At 39.0% G+C, this 20570-nt stretch overlaps 1 protein-coding gene across 2 annotated transcripts in view; it reads right to left on the reverse strand.

Annotated features, from left to right (window-relative positions):
• The window catches only part of SRBD1 (S1 RNA binding domain 1), a 264042-nt gene that overhangs the window by 15556 nt on the left and 227916 nt on the right, over positions 1-20570 (reverse strand). Inside the window, exons 17-19 of one of the 2 annotated variants that reach the window (XM_062209376.1) lie at positions 15768-15874; positions 14258-14434; positions 10461-10640 (exon numbers count right to left, since the gene is read on the reverse strand). In XM_062209376.1, coding sequence (XP_062065360.1) covers positions 10461-10640; positions 14258-14434; positions 15768-15874 — 464 coding nt within the window. Of the gene's footprint in view, positions 1-10460; positions 10644-14257; positions 14435-15767; positions 15875-20570 lie in introns of both variants that reach the window. The other variant, XM_062209375.1, reaches the window with a different exon arrangement.

Genomic DNA, 20570 nt, shown 5'->3' on the forward strand with positions numbered 1-20570 from the left:
CAACATTTATGAATTTTTCTGGTGATGATTTATTCATCAATTCAAACGTACAGAGCACTGAGGTACAACCTAAAGAATATACAAATGAATAGAGGGAATTTATAGCCTCAAGGAGCCTCCCAAAGTAGGGAGGATACAACTTATACTCATAGATACCCTAATAGAGGTCAATCATTATGAAGTACCCTCGTGAAACACAAAGGTTGTTCATGGAGAAGGAGCTGTTTTCTACAAAGGAGTATCCCATAAGGTCATGGGTAACTTCAAGGAATATGGACTGAAAAACAAAGGATGAAATGAAGTCATCTGAGCTGAGGAAGACTGTGGTTGGAGCCAGATTTTAGGGGAAAGAGGTAGAGTTTTATGCATGTCAGGTTAGGCAGCTGGACACAGGAGTATGAAGTTGGGAAGAGTAGTTTGGGCAAAGGATATAAATATAGGAGTCAAGAGCTTACCATAATCCTTAAAGCTAAGAGACTGGAAGAAATCACCAGGGGAGTGATCACTGCTTAGTTCTTTAACTTCTCTCTTTCCCACTCCTCTTCCAAAACAGCGAGTTTCCACTTCATATTCCACACTGTCTTGAGTATTCATATTATTTTTGCTATTCATAACCACAGTTACTGTCTTTCACTCCCTTCATCCAATCTGTCAGCAAAATCTATTGGCTGTACTTTGAAAATATACTAGAATCTGAACACTTCAACACTTCTGTCATCTAGGTCTCAGTCATCATCATCTTTCACTTAGACGACTGTAATTAGTCTGTCTCCCTGTTTCTACCACTCCCCTTATAGTTTATTCTTATCACAGCAGACAATGGGATCCTTTTAACATGTAAATCAGATCATGGCATTCTTTAGTCAAACTCCATCGATGGCTCCTGACTTCACTCAGGATTGAGTCCAAGTCCCTATAACAACATCCCGATGCCCTCTGACCTGATCCCCTATTTTCCACTTCCTTGCTCTCTCTGCTCTAGCCACATGGGCTGCCTTGCTAGTCTTTTTTGAGCATTGCAGGCCTGAGCCCACATTAAGGCCTACTCACGTCTGGCCCCTCCTCCCTGAACTTGTTTTCATGATATCCACACAGCTGACTCCTTTACCTCCATCAAGATTTTACTCAAACGTCACCTTGTCAGTGAGGCCTGTGCTGACTACTCTCCTTACATATGCAAGCTCTTAACCATAATGCTGGCAGTCCTGATCCCATTGGTCTTCTTTTTCCCTGTTTCTGACAGCATTTATCGCTTGTATCAATTTTTTTGTTTGTTTTTTGCTGGTTGTATAATATCTGTCTCTTTAAAAGCATAGATCTTGGCATTTACCATATATTCCAAGACTGCATAATGGTACCTGGAATACAGCAGGCACTCAAAAGACATTTGTTGAATGAATGAATGATTCTGTCAGTTTAAGACAGTAGTGCCATTATCCATTCATTAGGAGCAACAGAGGAAGGCCAAGTCTTTTTGTTTATTTGCCTTGTTTTTGTGAGGGGCTAGTGAGGAGAACTGATGAGAGGAGAGGATGGAATTATAAAATTATATGGCGGTGCACATTTCAGTTTTCGATACATTGCATCTGAATTGCTAACATATTCATGAGGAAACTCACTGATGAAAGCAAAGGTAGAGCCAGAGCTTAGGAGAAAAGCCTGGAATACAGAAAGGAAGATATAGGATTGGAATTATGTGAAGATGTCAGAGATGAAGGGACTGTACCAAACAAAAGAGAAGGTGACTAAGGTAAAACACTTGAAGAACATCTCCATCTGGCAGGCCAAAGCAGGAGGAAAAACCAGAGAAGGCACAATATGAAGCCATGAAAGAAGGTCGAAAAGTTGATGCTGTCAAATGTGGCAGAATGTTCTAGAATGGAAAAGTAGCCACTGGTTTTGATAATCAGGAGGTCATTAGTTAAGACAGTAATTTCAGGAGAGAGCTAAGGATAGAAGCCAGTTTGTAAAAAACTGGGAGGAAGAAGATAGTAAGAAGTAGAGGCAGACAGTTTTTCTGAGAAGTCTGGCAATGAAAAGGAGGAGCAATGGGTTACATGTTATAAGGGGAAGTAAGATAAAAAGTGGTTGCTGCTCTTAGCTTTTAGGGGGCACAGAATGAGAAGGTCACAGCAATAATGAGCCTGTAGACTTAAATGACAGGAATAGAAGATAGTAATACAGAGTCATAAAATGATAAAAAGCTAGAAGACCGTATTCATTTAGCTGCCACTTTCTCTCTCACTTTTAGAAGTGAGGCACAGAGATCCAGACAACGGGCTGGGTCAGGAGTTCTCAGCAGCAAGCTGGAAGGAGTAAAGGTGGGAAGGATGGACAGAACAAGTAAAGATACGGAGACAATCTGAAGAAGGGGAGGGTAAGGTAGTTTGAATTTTCTTAGTGAGTAGGAAGTCACCAGGCAAGTGAAGAACATTTTAAAACAAGTAAAAAGGATTTAGAATAGAACAGTGTTAAAGGCATATGAAGGAAAATCTATCTGTGGCAATAGGTTTCCTAATCCTATGTTCCCTCATGTAGATTCTCTTCTCTCGCCAAGTTTTGCTGCTACTGTTGTTTTTAAAAGATTTATATGAAAGGCAGAGTTACAGAGAGGCAGAGGCAGAGGCACAGAGAGAGAGAGAGAGAGAGAGAGAGAAAGAGAAAGAGAGAGAGGTCTTCCCTCTGCTGGTTCACTCCCCACATGGCCACAATGGCTAGAGCTGGGCTGATCTGAAGCCAGGAGCCAGGAGCTTCATCCAAGTCTGCTATGCAGGTGCAGGGGTCCAAAGACCTGGGTCATCTTCCACTGCTTTTCCAGGCCATAGCAGAGTACTGGATCGGAAGTGGAGCAGCCAGGTCTTGAATCAGCACCCACATGGGATGCCGGCACTACAAATGGCAGCTTTACCCGCTTTGCCACAGCACTGGCCCCTGTTATTTTTAAACTGTCAGCTGTTTTTAAACTGACATTTCAACCCTCATGATTTATAAACCTGTTCAGGGGCTGGTGTTATGGCATAGAAGGTTAGGCCACAGCTTGCAACTCTGGCATCCCACATTGGAGTGTGGGTTCAAGTCCTGGCTGCTCCATTTCCAATCTAGCTTCCTGCTAATACACCTGGGAAGGCAGTGGATGATGGCCAAAGTACTTGGGTCTCTGCCATCGTGTGGGAGACCAGGGTGGAGTTCCTCCTGGTTCCTGGCTTGGCAAAGATCTGGCTATTGTGGCCATTTGGGGAGTGAACCAACAGATAGGAAAATTCTCTTTCTTTCTTCCTGTCTTTCAAATGCATATATTGAAGTAGAACAGCATACAATTCTACACACTCCAAAGAATCTATTTCCTACATGGCTGGTGCTGCAGCTCACTTGGCTAATCCTCCGCATGTGGTACCGGCACCCTGGGTTCTAGTCCCGTTTGGGGCGCTGGATTCTGTCCCGGTTGCTCCTCTTCCAGTCCAGCTCTCTGCTATGGCCCGGGAAGGCAGTGGAGGATGGCCCAAGAGCTTGGACCTTGCACCCACATGGGAGACCAGGAGGGAGCACCTGGCTCCTGGCTTCGAATCTGCGCAGCACGCTGGCTGCAGCACACTGGCCATAGTGGCCATTTGGGGGATGAACCAACGGAAAAAAAAAAAGGAAGCCCTTTCTCTCTCTCTCTCTCTCTCACTGTCTAACTCTGCCATCAAAAAAAAAAAAATCTATTTCCTACAGATTCCTTAATAAAATAAACAGGCAAAGTTTCATTTATTGGAGGAGGTTATTTTTTCTCAAGAGGAAAGACAGAGTCTCATTCTAGTCATGTGATGACAGAGAGTAACAGTCAAAGCTGGCATATTCTGGTTCTTAATTTGAAAGACCATTATGGTCACATTCAAATCTGGCTCCAAGCTAGCTTTTTAACTGTAACCTCATTAACAGTCCAGGATTTGAAATGACATGGATCTGGCTCAAACCTGGGTTCAACCAGCCAAGTTGTCTTAAGCAACTTACTCAGCCCACTAAAGGCCTTGTGCACCTACAGAAGTGGGGATGGTAATATCACCGACCTCACAAGGTGCTGTGAGTTTTAAACAAGATGATGCTTCTAACACACCGGGTAATGAGAGAGTATTCAAGAAATGTTTATTATTTTTACTGGGCCATTAACTGTTTCTCAAACCGACCTGAGCTACATTTTCCTGTCTTCAACTTTTAAACATTTCTTTTCCTCTTTCTGTTGATTGAAATCCTTAAAGATGCAGCCCAAATGTAACCTCCTATAGTAAAACTTACAGGATTCCTCTTTCTGGAAATGAGCTCTTTCTCCTTGAACAACCTCTGTGCTTCACAGAGGGCACTTACTAATTATTGACCTCTATTCTGGTATTGGTGAATGTAAGTTGTATCCTCCCTATTTTGATAGGCTCCTTGAGGGCATAAAGCACCTCCGTTCATTTTTATATTCTTTGAATCTTGCCACAGTGCTGGGCACATTCTAAGTGACAAGCAGAATCATCACCAACCAATTTCATAGAGTAAATAGCATAAAGAATACTGGGCTGGCATTGTGGCATAGTGGGTAACGCCGCCACTTGTGATGTTGGCATCCCAAAAGGGCACTAGTTCATATCCCGGCTGCTCTAATTCTGATCCAGCTTCCCGATAAAGTCCAGGGAAAAGCAGCAGCAGATGGTCTGAGTGCTTGGGCCCCTGCCACCGACGTAGAAGAATTGGATGAAGTTTCTGGTTCTATTTCTCTCTCTCTCCCACCTTCCCTCCCTCCCTCCCTCCTTGTCTCTCCTGTGTAACTCTTTCAAATAAACAAATAAATCTTTTTTTTTTTTTTAAAAAAAAGAGTATTAAAAAATATGGGGAGGGGCCGGTGCTGTGGTGTAGCAGGTAAAGCGGCCACCTGCAGTGCTGGCATCCTATATGGGCGCCGGTTCGCCGGTTTGTGTGTCGGCCACTCCACAGCATCAATCTATTTACAAAGCATTTATGTTGTCTTAGCTATTATAATTAATCCAAAGGTGATTTAAAGTATACAGCAGAATGTGTGTAGGTTAAATGTAAACATTATACCATTTTATACTCACATAAGGCACTTGCTCATCTGAGGATTTTGGTAACTGTGCAGGAATCCCGGACCCTATCCCAGGCAAATACTAAGGGATGGTTGCAGTAGAAATATCAAAGCTGACTTTCTTTAATCCACCCAAACTGACTCAGGCTACAAATACCATGGCTTTGATTTTCCAAAATATGAAATGAAAAAGGATGCCATAAACAGAAAAAGACAGTAATTTTACATTTTGATTCATTTCTGAGGGTGACATTATGAGGATGACATTAAGGTCATTTACCTTCCTATCACTTCTCTGATACAACCGAAACTCAAATTTACTACAATGGAACTTATTCTTACAGATGGAGGTCAACCAGTATTGACATAATCACATACTGAATGGGCTTTTTTTTCCCCTGCGAAGATATTTGTTTGTCATTCATTACATGGGAGTATGAACTACCTACGTTGAGTGATGTCTATACTAGGTGTACCTAAAAGCCAGAAATGACTACTTGGGTTCTAAACGAGGTCATGGGAATGGCAAGTTTCATCAACAATATTATCTCCAGATTTTAAAGATCAAGAATTGAAGTACATACAGTAGACATTTCCCATGAAATAGTCTGCAAGTTCCCTGCTTCAGAGACAAGGCCATTTCCAAAAGAAGCCAAGAGAGGGGTGAAATCACTAGTAGGGCATTCATACAGAAACTGGCCATATGAAAATTGGCAGAAGAGTCTCGTCTGACAGGAGAAATTTAAGACTGTTCAGGCTTAAACACTGTTCATGGCATTATAAACCAGTGTGTAACTTGGCAATGTGTGTGAGCAGTCACAAAAACTTTCAAACCTTTGGCAGAAGAATCCTGTTTCTAGGAACCTACCATAAGGAATCACTATTAGCACTGTTGTTATTAAATCAAAGATCATCATTTTATGATATCATCTAGCCTTTTAATTAGAACATATAGAAACTGTAGAGGGCCCCCCCAAAAAACTGTGCTTGTAATAGAAAGCAAGTTGAAAAACTTATAACCTATAACAATATTACAGAAACAAACAAAAACTGTACATTAAAAAAGACACTGTGGGCCAGTTCTGTGGCACAGAAGGTTTACCCTTTGCCTGCGATGTCGGTATCCCATACAAGTGCCAAATCGAGTCCCTATCACTCCACTTCTGATCCAGCTCCCTGCTAATGTACCTGGCCCAGCCCTGGTTGTTACAGCCATTTGAGGAGTGAAGCCAGTGATGGGAGATCTCTCTCTCTCCCTCTCTGTGTCTCCTTCTTTCTCTGTAACTCTGCCTTTCAAATAAATAAATTATCTTTCTCTGTAACTCTGCCTTTCAAATAAATAAATTAATCTTAAAAAAGACTCTGGCTTGCATAGAACAAAATTCTAATTTGGTCTCCATGGAGACATCAAACCTATTGAAATCAGTCTGTGGATCCATGTGCACATAAGTATCTTCTCAAACAACAAACACTAAAAATACAATTACTATGAGATCACAAAATACCTTGATTTTTTTTTTTTATTTTTTATTTTTGACAGGCAGAGTTACACAGTGAGAGAGAGAGACAGAAAGAAAGGTCTTCCTTCTGTTGGTTCACCCCTCAAATGGCCGCTACGGCTGGCGCACTGCGCCAATCCAAAGCCAGGAGCCAGGTGCTTCTTGGTCTCCCATGTGGGTGCAGGGCCCAAGCACTTGGGCCATCCTCCACTGCCTTCCCGGGCCACAGCAGAGAGCTGGACTGGAAGAGGAGCAACCGGGAAAGAATCCGGCGCCCCAACCGGGACTAGAACCTGGGGTGCCGGCGCCGCAGGTAGAGGATTAGCCTAGTGAGCCGCCATGCCGGCCAATATTTTTTTAAAAATGGGATCTATGTCCTAAGGTTGAGAACAAGACAGGAATGTCTACTCTCATCACTTCTACTCAACTTACACGAAGGTGCTGGCCATTGCAATAGGCAAGATAAAGAAACAAAAGGCATGGAGATTAAAATGGAAGAAGTCAATCTTTATTTGCTGATGGCAAAACTGTTTAGGTAGAAAAACTTAAGGAAGCTACATATACCCACTAGAAGGAATAAATGATCTAGTGAGTCTGTAGGACACAAAGTTACCAAACAAAAATCAGTAATGCTCATATCTATTAGCAACAAACTAGCAGTGGCAAATTTCACAAATTCTATTTACAACAGTGTTGAAAAACACAACACACTTAATAAACCCATACAATGGAAACTGTAAAACACTTCTTAGAGAAGTGAAGAAGGCCTAAGTAAACGGCAAGTTATAGTATGTTTATGCTCCAAAAGATTCAATAAACACTAATTGTAAATTCACCTAGAGAGTCAATATAATTCTAATTTAATCCCATAAGCGTTTTTTTTTTTTAAATGGTGACTGACAAGCTGATTCTAAAATTTATGAGAAAATACTAATCACTTGGAATATTCAATTTTTTTTTTAAAAGATTCATTTTATTTATTTGAAAGGCAGAGTTACAGAGAGAGAGAATCTTTCTTTCATCTGCTGGTTCACTCCCCAACATGGCCGCAGTGGCTTGAGCTGGGCTGATCTGAAGCCAGGAGCCAGGAGCTTCCTCTGAGTCTCCCACGAGGGCGCAGGGGCCCAAGGACTTGGGCCATCCTTTATTGCTTTCTCAAGCAACAGCAGAGAGCTGGATCAGAAGTGGAGCAGCCAAAACTCAAGCCAGTACCCACAAGGGATGCCAGCACTGCAGACTGGGGCTTTAACCCACTGAGCCAAGTGCTGGCATCCAAAATATTCAATTTTTAAAAAGAAAAAAAAAATGAAGAACTTACACGATCTAACCTCAGAACTTAACTTAACTCAGAACTTAATGCTAAAAAAAAATCAATATAGTGTAGTTGACATCAAGACTGAAAAACAGATCAACAAAACAGAATAGCCAGAAACAGACCCACATTTATCTAGTCATTTGATTTTTTTTTTTTGGACAGGCAGAGTTAGACAGAGAGAGAGAGAGACAGAGAGAAAGGTCTTCCTTCCGTTGGTTCACCCCCCAAATGGCTGCTACGGCTGGCGCACTGCGCCGATCCAAAGCCAGGAGCCAGATGCTTCCTCCCGGTCTCCCATGTGGGTGCAGGGACCCAAGCACTTGGGCCATCCTCCACTGACCTCCCAGGCCACAGCAGAGGGCTGGACTGGAAGAGGAGCAACTGGGACTAGTACCCAGCACCCCAACCTGGACTAGAAACCGGGGTGCCGGCGCTGCAGGCAGAGGATTAGTCAAGTGAGCCACAGCGCTGCCCAAGTCATTTGATTTTTTAACAAAGGCAACAAAGTATAGGCTAAGCAAAATTTTTTCCCCTAACTTATTTAATTTTACTTACTTGAAAGTAAAGACACAGAAAGACACAGACAGGGAGAGATTTTCCATTTGTTGGTTCACTCTCCAAATGCCTACAACAGCTAGGGGTGGGTCAGTGTGAAGCCAGGAACCCAGAACTCAATCTGGGTCTTCCATAGAAGTGGGCAAGTACTCAAGTACTTGAGCCATCACCTGCTATCTACCAGGTAGGAAGGTGAACTGGAAGATGAATTGGAAGTGGAGGCAAGACTCAACCAAGCCACTCCAATATGGGATGCAAGTATCCCAAGTGGATTATTAACCACTGTGCCAAATGCCCACTTCATTTGTTCATTCTTTAGACATAGTGCTAGGATAACTAAGTGGTCATAATGGAGAAAGAAAATGAACCCTGACTCTCTAACTCAAATTATACACTAAAAGGAATTTAGGATGTATTACAGACAAATGTAAAGGCTAAAACCATGAAGCTACTACAAGAAAATACTGGTGGATTCATTTATAACTTGAGGTAGGTAAGATCTTGGGTTCTTAAAAGAAGAAATGCAATAACTATAAGATCCAAAATATTGATAAATTAGACATCATCAAAATTAATAATTTCTGCTTAACAAGACACCTTTACAAAATGAAAAGGAAGGTCAGAAACTGGGAGAAAATATTTGTGAAACATAGTTGGCAAGGGACTTTTTAATGTATGCCAAACAACTCAATTAGAAAATAGTCAAGTTACATGAACAGATAATTTTACAAAAGAAGATACCCAAATGGCTAAAGTTTATCAAGAAAATGCATACTAAAACTACATAGATACTACTACATACAAGCCAGAATGAGAAAAACCAAAAAAGAAGACTAACATCAAATGATAAGATATCTTGATAGGAGTCTGAATTACACAGATGTTGGAATTTGTCAAAATTCAGCTATTGTACTCTTAAAATTTAACTGCATGTGAATTTTACCTCAAAAGAAAAAAAAAACTATAAAAATCATTTAATTGTCAATCATCTGCATGCTGAGGTCTTTATTGGAAAGTGCGTTGATGTCTGAAGTTGTCACACATAGACTGAGACATAAACAGATGGATAAATGTGAAAAAGCAGGTGTGCTAATGTTAGTGATTAATGATACTGAGAATGATAAATGATGATGAAACCGAGGTGTGGGTATAGAGGAATTCACTGCAAATTTTCTAACTTTTCTGTATATTTTATTTTAATAATATTTTAATAATAAAATACTTGGGGAAAAACAGGAAGCACTGTTTTGATGTTGATAGACTATTATGCTTTTTCTAGTTCTCTCTAACGTGCTGTAATTATAATTTTAAAGACTTTTAGAAGACAGCAAATCAATTATTTGTTAAAATAACCAAATAATTTCAAAATAAGTTAAAAATCTCATTTAGCATCAATGAAAATGAAAATATACACTATTTTAATATCTCATATAATTCAGCAAAGAACTTCTGGTTATATAATAAGTCACTGTTTCTGAACTAGTTAAAGTTTTTAAAATAAATGTGTTATTAAATAGTATTTTCTTTCTTTTAGTGCCTTACATTAAGCTCCCCTTATACTTGAAAACTTCCTATCAGTCTGTGTAAATATAAGCTCCTTAAGAATGCATCATTTCTTAAGACTGCAATAACTCATCAGGCTGATAAATTCTTAGGAAACCTGAGTTGGCTGTTTACTTTCTAAAGGGCTTTATCTTTCGAAAAGCACAAGCATTATGCCAGGTGCTAGTCAATTGTGTCTTGTTAATTTCCAAAACAAACAGAAGAGAGTGCCATGCAATTTCCATTACACACACTTCCCCATTAGAAGCGGGTTTATTAGCTTGACACTGCTCCAGGAATAATGGCTTCAATCCTCACTGAAATAAAATAATGTGCCACATAACTCAGCAATGCGGAACTTCTGAAAAATGTTGTCATGTTAAACACGGTCATATTTTTCAGTTTCCCTTATGCCAAAACAGGCCATTTGCTGTCGAGAACTCATTCTGGGCATAGAGCCTTCTCCCGTGGGCCTCAGACTTACCTCATTGCTATGTCATATGATTCCGGATGAATACAAGTCTGGTCCAACGGATTTGGTTTCAGTACAACATTGACTGTACTTTTACTCTTCTTTTTGCCCTGCTTCTCATTTGTGACCTCAACACCTGCTGAAGATGTCACAGCAACTCCTTGAATTTGGCTTGAAGATTCAGTCTGCTGACTGCTGTAGCGATTTAAAACCAGAAAGAAACCCATAAATTTACACCAAAAAAGGAGGGGCAGGAGGATGTTAGAGGAAAAAGAGGAGTCCTTTAATTTAAAACATGCTCATTTCTCTGCCGTACAAATATATACAAACAGCAACTCTTCACTTCACAGAGATTATCATTTACTTGTATGAACCACTGTTAACAGGGCTTTGTGTTACTTAAATCCAAAAACATTTTTAAATGATTCAGTCTGTGTAATTTGCTAGTTATTCTAGAAGCAAACAGAGAAAACTGGAGGGAAACAAAATGATGACATTTCTCAGAGCTGAAGAAAAACGCAAGTTCTCAAAAGAACCTACTGAGTCAGAAGGGGACAAACGAGGAAAGATTCATGTTTGACATATCATGGGGAAGCTTTAAAACATAAATATTCTTTTAAATCCCAAAATTAAATAATTTGCTTCAAAAGGACCTAGAATCAGACTAGCATCAGATTTCTCATTGGCAAACATCAGATATCAGAACACAGTCCACCGTATCTTAAAAGTTCAGAGATAAAATGATTTTGAATCTACAATTATATACCCAGAAAAACTAGCATTCAAACAGGAAGTTGAATTAAAATGCTTTCTGACATATAAGGACTTATGTTTAACCTATACAGCCTCTCTAAAAAGAGTTTCTTTCTTTCTTTCTTTTTTTTTTTTTTTTTTATTTGACAGGTAGAGTTATAGACAGTGAGAGAGAGACCAGAGAGAAAGGTCTTCCTTCCGTTGGTTCACTCCCCTAATGGCCACTAAGGCCAGCGCTGTGCCGATGGAAGCCAGGAGCCGGGTGCCTCCTCCCGGTCTCCCATGTGGGTACAGGGACCCAAGCACTTGGGCCATCCTCCGCTGCCCTTCCTGGGCCACAGCAGAGAGCTGGACTGGAAGAGGAGCAACCGGGACTAGTACCTGGTGCCCCAACCGGAACTAGAACTCTGTGTGCCAGCGCCACAGGCGGAGGATTAGCCAAGTGAGCCATGGCGCCGGCCCTAAAAAGAGTTTCTTAAGGATAAACTCCAACAAAAACAATGAATTCCAGAAAAATGATAATATGAACTATAAGAAATAGTGATGAGCACAGAAACCATAACAACTTACATTAAAAAACTGCTCATGAATAATATAAAGTATCAAATATTATGCCACAGAAAGAATGAAAACAAAAAATAAACCAAGTGTTTTCTGAAAACACAACATTACTAGGACAGAAAATAATTTTCAAGGCAACTTTAAAAGTATAACTATCAAGGAAGGATAATCATGATATCAAGGATAGCTTGGATATATAATCAAGGATAGTCATGAATCTTCTAGTAATTATCAGTTGAAAAAATAAGACATTGATCAAATTATGGTTCATCCACATAACTGAATACTATGCAGACATACAGAATAAACAAATAAAGCAGGTTTAAAATAGTTGTATAGAATAATCTCTTCTGTATATATTTTAAAAATAAACACACACACAAGGTGATATAAGCATGAATTTACTTTCGAGAAGCAATATATAAGAAACTATTTTGAAATGTGAGACTGAGACACATTTTACTTTTCCTTTTGTTCTTTATACTATTTAAATTTTTAAAGAAAGTATTCAGAAAACATATAAACTAACAAATAGGGGATTACCTTATCCTCAACATTTTCATTTTTGGCTTTTGAGTCTTGTGACCTAATTACAAAGATTTCCTACTGTTCAAATGTTTTGTGAACTTTGTCCATGTTTTCTTCTGGCACTTTTCTAAGAATTTATTTTTATTTACTTGAAAGGCAGAGTTACACAGAGGTACAGATCAACAGACACACACACAGAGATAGCTGAGAGAGAGAAGAGAGAGAAGAGAGAGAGAGATAAAGAGAGAGAGAAAGGCGAGCGCTGCAGCTCAATAGGCTAATCCTCCGCCTAGCGGCGCGGGCACACCGGGTTCTAGTCCCAGTTGGGGTGCCGGATTCTGTCCCGGCTGCCCCCCTTCCAGGCCAGCTCTTATGTGGCCCGGGAGTGCAGTGGAGGATGGCCCAAGTGCTTGGGCCCTGCACCCACATGGGAGACCAGGAGGAAGCACCGGATCAGCGCGGTGCGCTGGCTGCAGCGCGCCAGCAGCAGTGGCCATTGGAGGGTGAACCAATGGCAAAAGGAAGACCTTTCTCTGTCTCTCTCTCTCTCACTGTCCACTTTGCATGTCAAAAAAAAAAAAAAAAAGAGAGAGAGAGAGAGAGAGAGAGAGAGACCTTCCATCTGTTGGTTTACTTCCCAATGTCCAAAACGACTGGGGCTGTGCCAGGCCAAAGCCAGGAGCATGGAGCTTCATCTGGGTCTGCCACATGGGTCAGGGGCCCAAGCACTTGGGCCATTTTTCATTGCTTTCCCAGGCGCATTACTAGGGAGCTGGATGGGAAGTGGAGTAGCCAGGTCTTAAACAGGTGACCATATGGGATATTGGTGTTGCAAGCAGTGGCTTAACTCACTATACTATGTTGTCAGCCCCTTTTCTGGTACTTTCACAGTTCCACTTTTTAGATTTAAGTCTATGCTCCATCTGGAATTTATCCTGGTAAAAGATGGGACTACAGCTTCCTCCACACATATCAAATTCATGCCAGTTGTCATAATACCATTTATTGGCTATCCATCAAATTTTTCTCAACTATTTGAAACATCACCTTTATCATAAACTAAATTCTAACTATGTTTCAGTGAATGTCAGACTCCAGTCTATTCTATTTCAGCATTAAAACAAATTATCTATTATTGCTTTATAATATATTCTATTGTCCTGTGGGGTTGGTTTTCCCTTGGTCTTTCCTTGAATAATATTTATTTTTCTATATGGCCTGTATTATAATCTTGCCAAAAGAAAAACAATTCATTTGAATGGTACAGATAGTTCTAAAGTAGCAGATATATAAAAGCTGTTCTCTTGTGACTAAGTACTGAGAAGTTTATCCAGTTTCTTTGCTTTGGGGGCACCATCATTAGAAAGTAAAAACCTAGCCCTTAATCTACACAGTTGATAATTACTGATTTGGTCAATTTTTGGTGAGAAGAGAGTAAGGAAGCCCTTCCATGCTTAAGGAACAGCCATCTCAGTATGAGGTGGTCACTGTGAAGTCTTGAAGTCTCCTGTGTCACCTCACCTTGTATCTGTTCTTTCTACTTGCTATGCTCCAATCCTGTGGACCTTTACTTTGTTTCCTAGTCCTGCCTCAGGCCTTTGCACACCTAGTGATGGTTTTGCCGGGTATACTTGCCTTCTGATCCCTGTGGGGCTGACTCCTTTGATCCATTAATAATTGCTCAAATAACTTTTCAATACAACTGCTCTCCAAGACAGTGTTAGAGCTCCCTGTTTGAATTTCTGTAACACTTATTGCATCATAAGAAACCATATAAGTGACTAGTTTGTCTATTGTCTGTCACTCATGAAGAACAGTTTCCTGACTTGCTTACTGTACCTAGTAAAGCACACTTGACACATATTGAATGAAGTTGTGAATGGTGGACACCTAGAAACAGTAGGCTGGTGGTAACGCTAAGAAAGGAAGCTGATAATAGGACCAGAAGTAAACACTTTAATAATCACCTGCAAAATGTTCGAATGTAATCCTGGTTGATTCTGATGAAGCCAGCACATTGTTGGAAGGATTTTGGACCCAGCCCTTTCACTTTCTTCAGCTGTTCTCGGTTGATGAATGGTCCATTTTGTTCTCGCCATTCAATAATATTTTTGGCTCTGTTGGCATTGAGTCCTGCAATATGCCTTTAAAAATAATAAAATGAGTAAACTGAGAAAATGCAGATTTCATTTGAAAAGAGTGATATAAACTTGTGGACCATAAAAACAACTGCAACTACATTCTTTCATATTCTAAGTTAACCCAAAAGAGAGTTAAATAAAAAGGTCAAAGAGGAAAAAGTTGTCCAAGAGGAGAGGGCAACAGAAACAAAATAATGTCAAAACCAGTAACTGTCATAAATATTTCCACAATATTTCTAAACTAGTCATATTCTTTGTTTCTGAATCAAGAAATAACTCTGCCTATTTCCATTTAGCTTTGCAAAGAGAGTTAGCAACCGAAGTTGTAACAGCCACAAGTGTGTTGTACTACTTTTATTTTCGTTGGTCTGTTCTCATGAATGCAGAGTTGAAGCTCAGAAAGGTACTTATCCATAAATGTCTCAATAAGTACAAGAAACTAAAACTATACCTTTAGGGAATTTTCTTAGTATTAAATAATCCATTATGTCCCATCATCTTATACGTAGGACACTTATACAATATTAAAATGAGCAATAAATATACTACTTGTGCTAACTTTGAAATAAATATCATTGAAATATTTGCAGAATTGAAAACTTGGGACTTGATAGGTAAAAATATTATTATTTACAAGAATCTTAATTCTGTTATATAATTGCATATAGACAATTTGAAATGTCTCTAGCTATGGTAGAAAAGTAACATCTGAAGACATAATATATTCTGCTTTACCAGTTCCAGTGAAACTGGAATTTCATGCTGCATCAGCAAACTTGTATAAGAAATGCAAAGCCATGAACAAAAAAAAGCAACTCTTCTATAACCATGGGGGTGGGTGGGGGTGGCAGCAGAGAGAATATAAGATACAATTGTATGATGGAAATTTTGACAGGTGACTTATGAAATCAGGGTAAAAAATATGGTAACCATACCTTGGAACCATCACAATTTATCTTTTGGTTACTGCCAATTTTGACAGATGCATGCAAGAGACTGAACTAGGAAAAACGTCTACTCTCATGTGGTGGGAAACAGCTCTTTTCCATGTTAACCTTATTTAAATTCTATTAGCGACACTAATGCACTCAATGGTTACCATATGCTCTTCACTTTAGATTTGCAATATTAAAAATGATAATGTGAATTGTTACAATTCTTTTCTTAAATGATGTCTTCCCTTCTGACTGATTACCCAAAGCAGTGTATAAACTCTTAGCTTTTCTATACTTGGCAGCTCTGCACACGTGTGTCCCCTTATAATAGCTGAGTTTGGACTGGAGGGCCAGTTAAATTTGAGATTCTGTGATCTTCAGCCACAGACTTCTTGTCTCACCTTAACAAAACTTCTGAACAGATGTTAATATCCACTCCCACAAAGCTGACACATTCTTCTACAACACTGTCCAGTGTTGCCTTGAGTAAAGTCTGGGATACATCATGCTGAGAAGACAAAGATCAAATATCAGTCAACAGTGAAGGAGATGCAGTGCATGGACTATGCCATTACTTTGTCTATAAATGCTGGTAGTTGGCTAACATACACCATGGTAAATTTCTTCATCCTCTTGAACACTGTTAGCAGATGTCATTGAGATGAACTTAAGAAATCTTGTTTTCTTACTTTATAAGATACTTAGACCCCTGACTTGAATATAACAACATCTACATTTTCCCCTTTTTCAATATTCTGCTAATGCAGTGGTTCTCAAACTTCAGGTTGCATCAAAGTCATCCATAGGCCTTGTTAAACCTCAGGCTGCTAGGCCTCAGATTTAGATGTTTGACTCAGTGTTGTGCACTCTAGTAAGTTACCAGGTAATGTGGCTAGCAGACCGCTTTAAGGCATATGGGTCTCTTTTATTCATGCCCTGCATTGCTGTGTTAGCTTAACTTGCATATATGTTCTATTCCTTAGTTAAGAAAACAAAGGGGCCGGCATTGTGGAGCAGCAGCAGAGTAAGCTGCCATCTGCAATACTGGCATTCCTTATCAGAGTGTGCAGAGGGAGATGGCCCAAGTACATGCATACCTGCCACCCATGTGGGAGACCTGGATAGAGTTCCTGGCTCCTAAGCCCCTACCGTTGCAGCCATTTGAGGAATAAAACAACAGATGGAAAATCTTTTTCTTTCTGTCTTTCCCTCTCTCTGTATCATACTGCCTTTCAATAAATAAATCTTTAAAAAAGAGAAGAAAGCCAGTATTGTGACATAGCAGGTAGAGCTACCATCGGCAATGCTGGCATGCCATATGGACACCGGTTCATGTCCTGTTTGCTCCACTTCCAATCCAGTTTCCTCTTGATGGCCTAGGAAAAGCAATGGAAGATGGTCCAAGTATTTGGGCCTCTGCTACCCATGTGGGAAACTCAGATGATGCTCCTGGCTTCTGGCTTTGGCCTGGCCCAGCTCTGGCTATTACAGCCATCTGAGGATTAAACTAGCAGATGCAAGATCTCTGTCTCTCTCTCTCTGTGTAACTCTGAATTTCAAATAAATAAATTAATAAATCTTAAAAAAAAAAGAAGGAAAACATTGTCATACTAGGAAGTAGTACATTAATACTAAGTTGGACAGTGAATCAAAATGTTTTCCCAAATTAGAGATAGTATTATTTATAGGAATAATATTACTTTATTTACAATTAAGAAAATACATGGTCAATGAAACCCTGACATGTGGCATATTATTGCTTAGAATTTGTTTTATTTTTTAAAAATAAATATGATTTAAAATGATTTAAAAATAAATATTATTTTTAAAAAATCATATCATAGCCTTGGCAACTCATGACGACAGCCTAGGGTGGTTACTGGCGCCATAAACTAGAGTGTCAATTTGTTGGGTCAACAACAGGAGCCACTGTGCGCTTGCTCCTGATGTGGGATCTCTGTCCTTAATGTACTGTACATTTTGATTTAATGCTATAACTAGTACTCAAACAGTATGTTTCACTTTGTGTTTCTATGTGGGTGCAAACTGTTGAAGTATTTATACTAAATTGATCTTCTGTATATAAATAGAATTGAAAATGAATCTTGATGTGAATGGAAGGGGAGAGGGGGCGGGAGAGGGGAGGGTTGTGGGTGGGAGGGAAATTATGGGAAGGGGAAGCCATTGTAATCCATAAGCTGTATACTGGAAATTTATATTCATTAAATAAAAGTTAAAAAAAAAAAAAAGAGATAAAAAAAAATATTAAAAAAAAAATCATATAATAAACACAAATGAAAATATAAGCAATTGAAGCCGGTTAAAATATTCCTAAAATTTGTTCACATTCAGTGTGTATCTGTTGTGAATCACTCAGAGTCACAGGTGTCAAGGCTTCTGTGCTGTTAAGACCTTGGGCAATGCAGTGCTTCTTAAAGGAGCTACTCTCTATTGCCTCCTGGATTTTCTCTGAAGCTTCAGAAGGTCATTCTTGGACACTGTGATGGTAGTAGCCTCATCTTAATCTTTCAATAGAAGAGATTCTGGGCAGCAACACAACTCACATTTCCTTCCCTAAAGGTCTCTAAATGGTCTATTATTTGATGGTTCATTAACTAAAACAATGAGGGATTTGCAGTTTAGTAATGCCTACAAATTAACAAGTGACCTCATGTAGAACCACACCATGATGTAGCACAGGGCCAACAACAACTGTAGGAAATCATGAATGGTCAGATACATCATGAATGTTAAAATGTGAGAAAATGTGCATCTTATATTTGATGAATGGTCCTATTTGTAAGTAAACATTTGCTGTTTGATGAAGCCAGGTTGCCATAATGAACACATTTGATGGCATTCATAATTCTAAAGTTAATGAACTCTAGTCATTTTTCACAGTTAGGAAACTTCCATCTATTATATCTTCCATCTATTGGTTTATTCCCCAAATGGCCACAGCAGCCAGGTATGGACCAGGCTGAAGTCAGGAGCCCAAGTTGGCCATCTTCTGCTGCCTTCCCAGGTGCACTGGCAGGATGCTGGATTAGAAGCGAAGTAGAAGGTTCTCAAACAGGCGCTCTGATAGGGGATGCTGGTATCACAAGCGGCAGTTTAGCCTGTGCAACAATGCCCTTCTCCTCTTTATTTTAAAGAGTTGTTATTTAGCCACATTTTAAATAGTAAAGAATAATTATAAAAGCTTCAAATAAACAATTTAAAAATAGTACAAACATGTAAAACTTAATAAAAACAACAGACTCCTGATGTATTTTGTTGGTAATGATGGTCTGGTTGTTGACAGCTTAAAACCTTCAAAATTAAAAAGCAAACAGAAACACTTGGGACACTTCCACTAGAGTGGCTAAAACAGAAAAAGATGCAAAACACCATATATTGGTTAAGAGATGGAGCAACTACAATGCTGAAAACATTACCCTAAGTACATTTTAAGGCAGATAGATAAGACAAGGAAGTTTTATGGAAGATATATTTTGTATAGTTTCAACATAACTACCTAAAAAGGAAGCAGATATATTTAAATAATGCTAAGACATATTAATGTTCAATATAAATTAAATTAGATAAACTTTACAGGAATAAAATATTAACTAATTGTCAAATTGACTTAAGAAGAAATAGAAAAACTGAACAGACCTGTTAATAAATAGAGATTCAATTAGTAATCAGAAAGCCTCCCAACAAAGAAAAGTTTAGGAACAGAGAGCTTCATTGGTGAATTTATTAAACAATTCAAGAAGAATTAACACAAATCTTGACACCAAAGACAGATAAAAACATCATAAGAAAACTATAGATCAATACCCTTATGAATATAGATACAAAAATCCTCAACAAAATACTACCATGCTAATTCTAAGAGAATATTAAAAGGATTACACATCATGACATACATGTGATGTATGTATTATGTGTGAACTCAAGAACCAGATTTGTATTTCTTTTTAGTTGGGAAATTCTTCTTGACATTTTTAAACTTTTAATTTGAATAATTTCAAATTTAGTAAAAAATCAAGAGTAGTACAAAGAACTTCCTTATAGCCTCCCTTCAAATAAATACTTGTATATATTTCCAAATAACAAGAACACTTTTTTTTTTTTTGTATTTTTGACAGGCAGAGTGGACAGAAAGAGAGAGAAAACAGAGGAAAAGGTCTTATTTTGCCGTTGGTTCACCCTCCAATGGCCGCCGCGGCCAGCGCACCGTGCTGATCCGAAGCCAGGAGCCAGGTGCTTCTCCTGGTCTCCCATGGGGTGCAGGGCCCAAGCACTTGGGCCATCCTCCACTGCACTCCCTGGCCACAGCAGAGAGCTGGCCTGGAAGAGGGGCAACCGGGACAGAATCCGGCGCCCCAACCGGGACTAGAACCCGGTGTGCCGGCGCCGCAAGGCAGAGGATTAGCCTGTTGAGTCACGGGGCCGGCCAACACTGTTTTATATATCCATAATTATTAAAATTAGGAAATTTACCAGTCTAATAATATTATCAAAACCTACAGCCTACACATTAATCAATGTGCCAATTACACATTTTACAGAATTTTCTGCCCAACCTAGAATTCAATCCAGGATCATATATTGCATTTAGTTGTATCTTTTCATACTCTTGGCTAGGCATCTTCCAAGATGGTTCTCAAAGAACCCCCAATTCTGGTATTCATGTACTTGTGTAATTCCCTTCCATGGAGTATAGAATTCAATGACAGATTTATTATTAAGGTTATTTTAACAGTCATAATGACCTATTTGTATAGAAAAGTATTTTCAATCTGCATTCAATTAAAATGTAAAAGCACAGGCTTAACAGTGTACCATATGGGGGCACTTCAAAAAGTTAATGGAAATGAAAAAAATTATTTTAGTACAAACAATTTTTGAAGTCCATGCACATTCTTCTCATAAAAAGCATTTTCCATAAACTTTTTGAAGACCTTCACATACACTCACATCATTATCCTCATGTTCTGGATTGGAAAAAAAAAAAGCCCTAAAAAAGAGATTATATCTATACATTAACACTTCTCTAATTTCTGTATTTGGGTATTAAAAACATTTAAATAGAAATAAAAAAAGCATTTAACCTTATCATGGGTGGCAAAAGTAAGTATTATTTTGAGAAGCTTCTATTTTAAATATTTAGCTATAAAGACATATATATATATATATATATACACACTTATATG

Source organism: Lepus europaeus, chromosome 13 (assembly GCF_033115175.1).
Source record: "Lepus europaeus isolate LE1 chromosome 13, mLepTim1.pri, whole genome shotgun sequence".
Taxonomy (NCBI): Eukaryota; Metazoa; Chordata; class Mammalia; order Lagomorpha; family Leporidae; genus Lepus; species Lepus europaeus.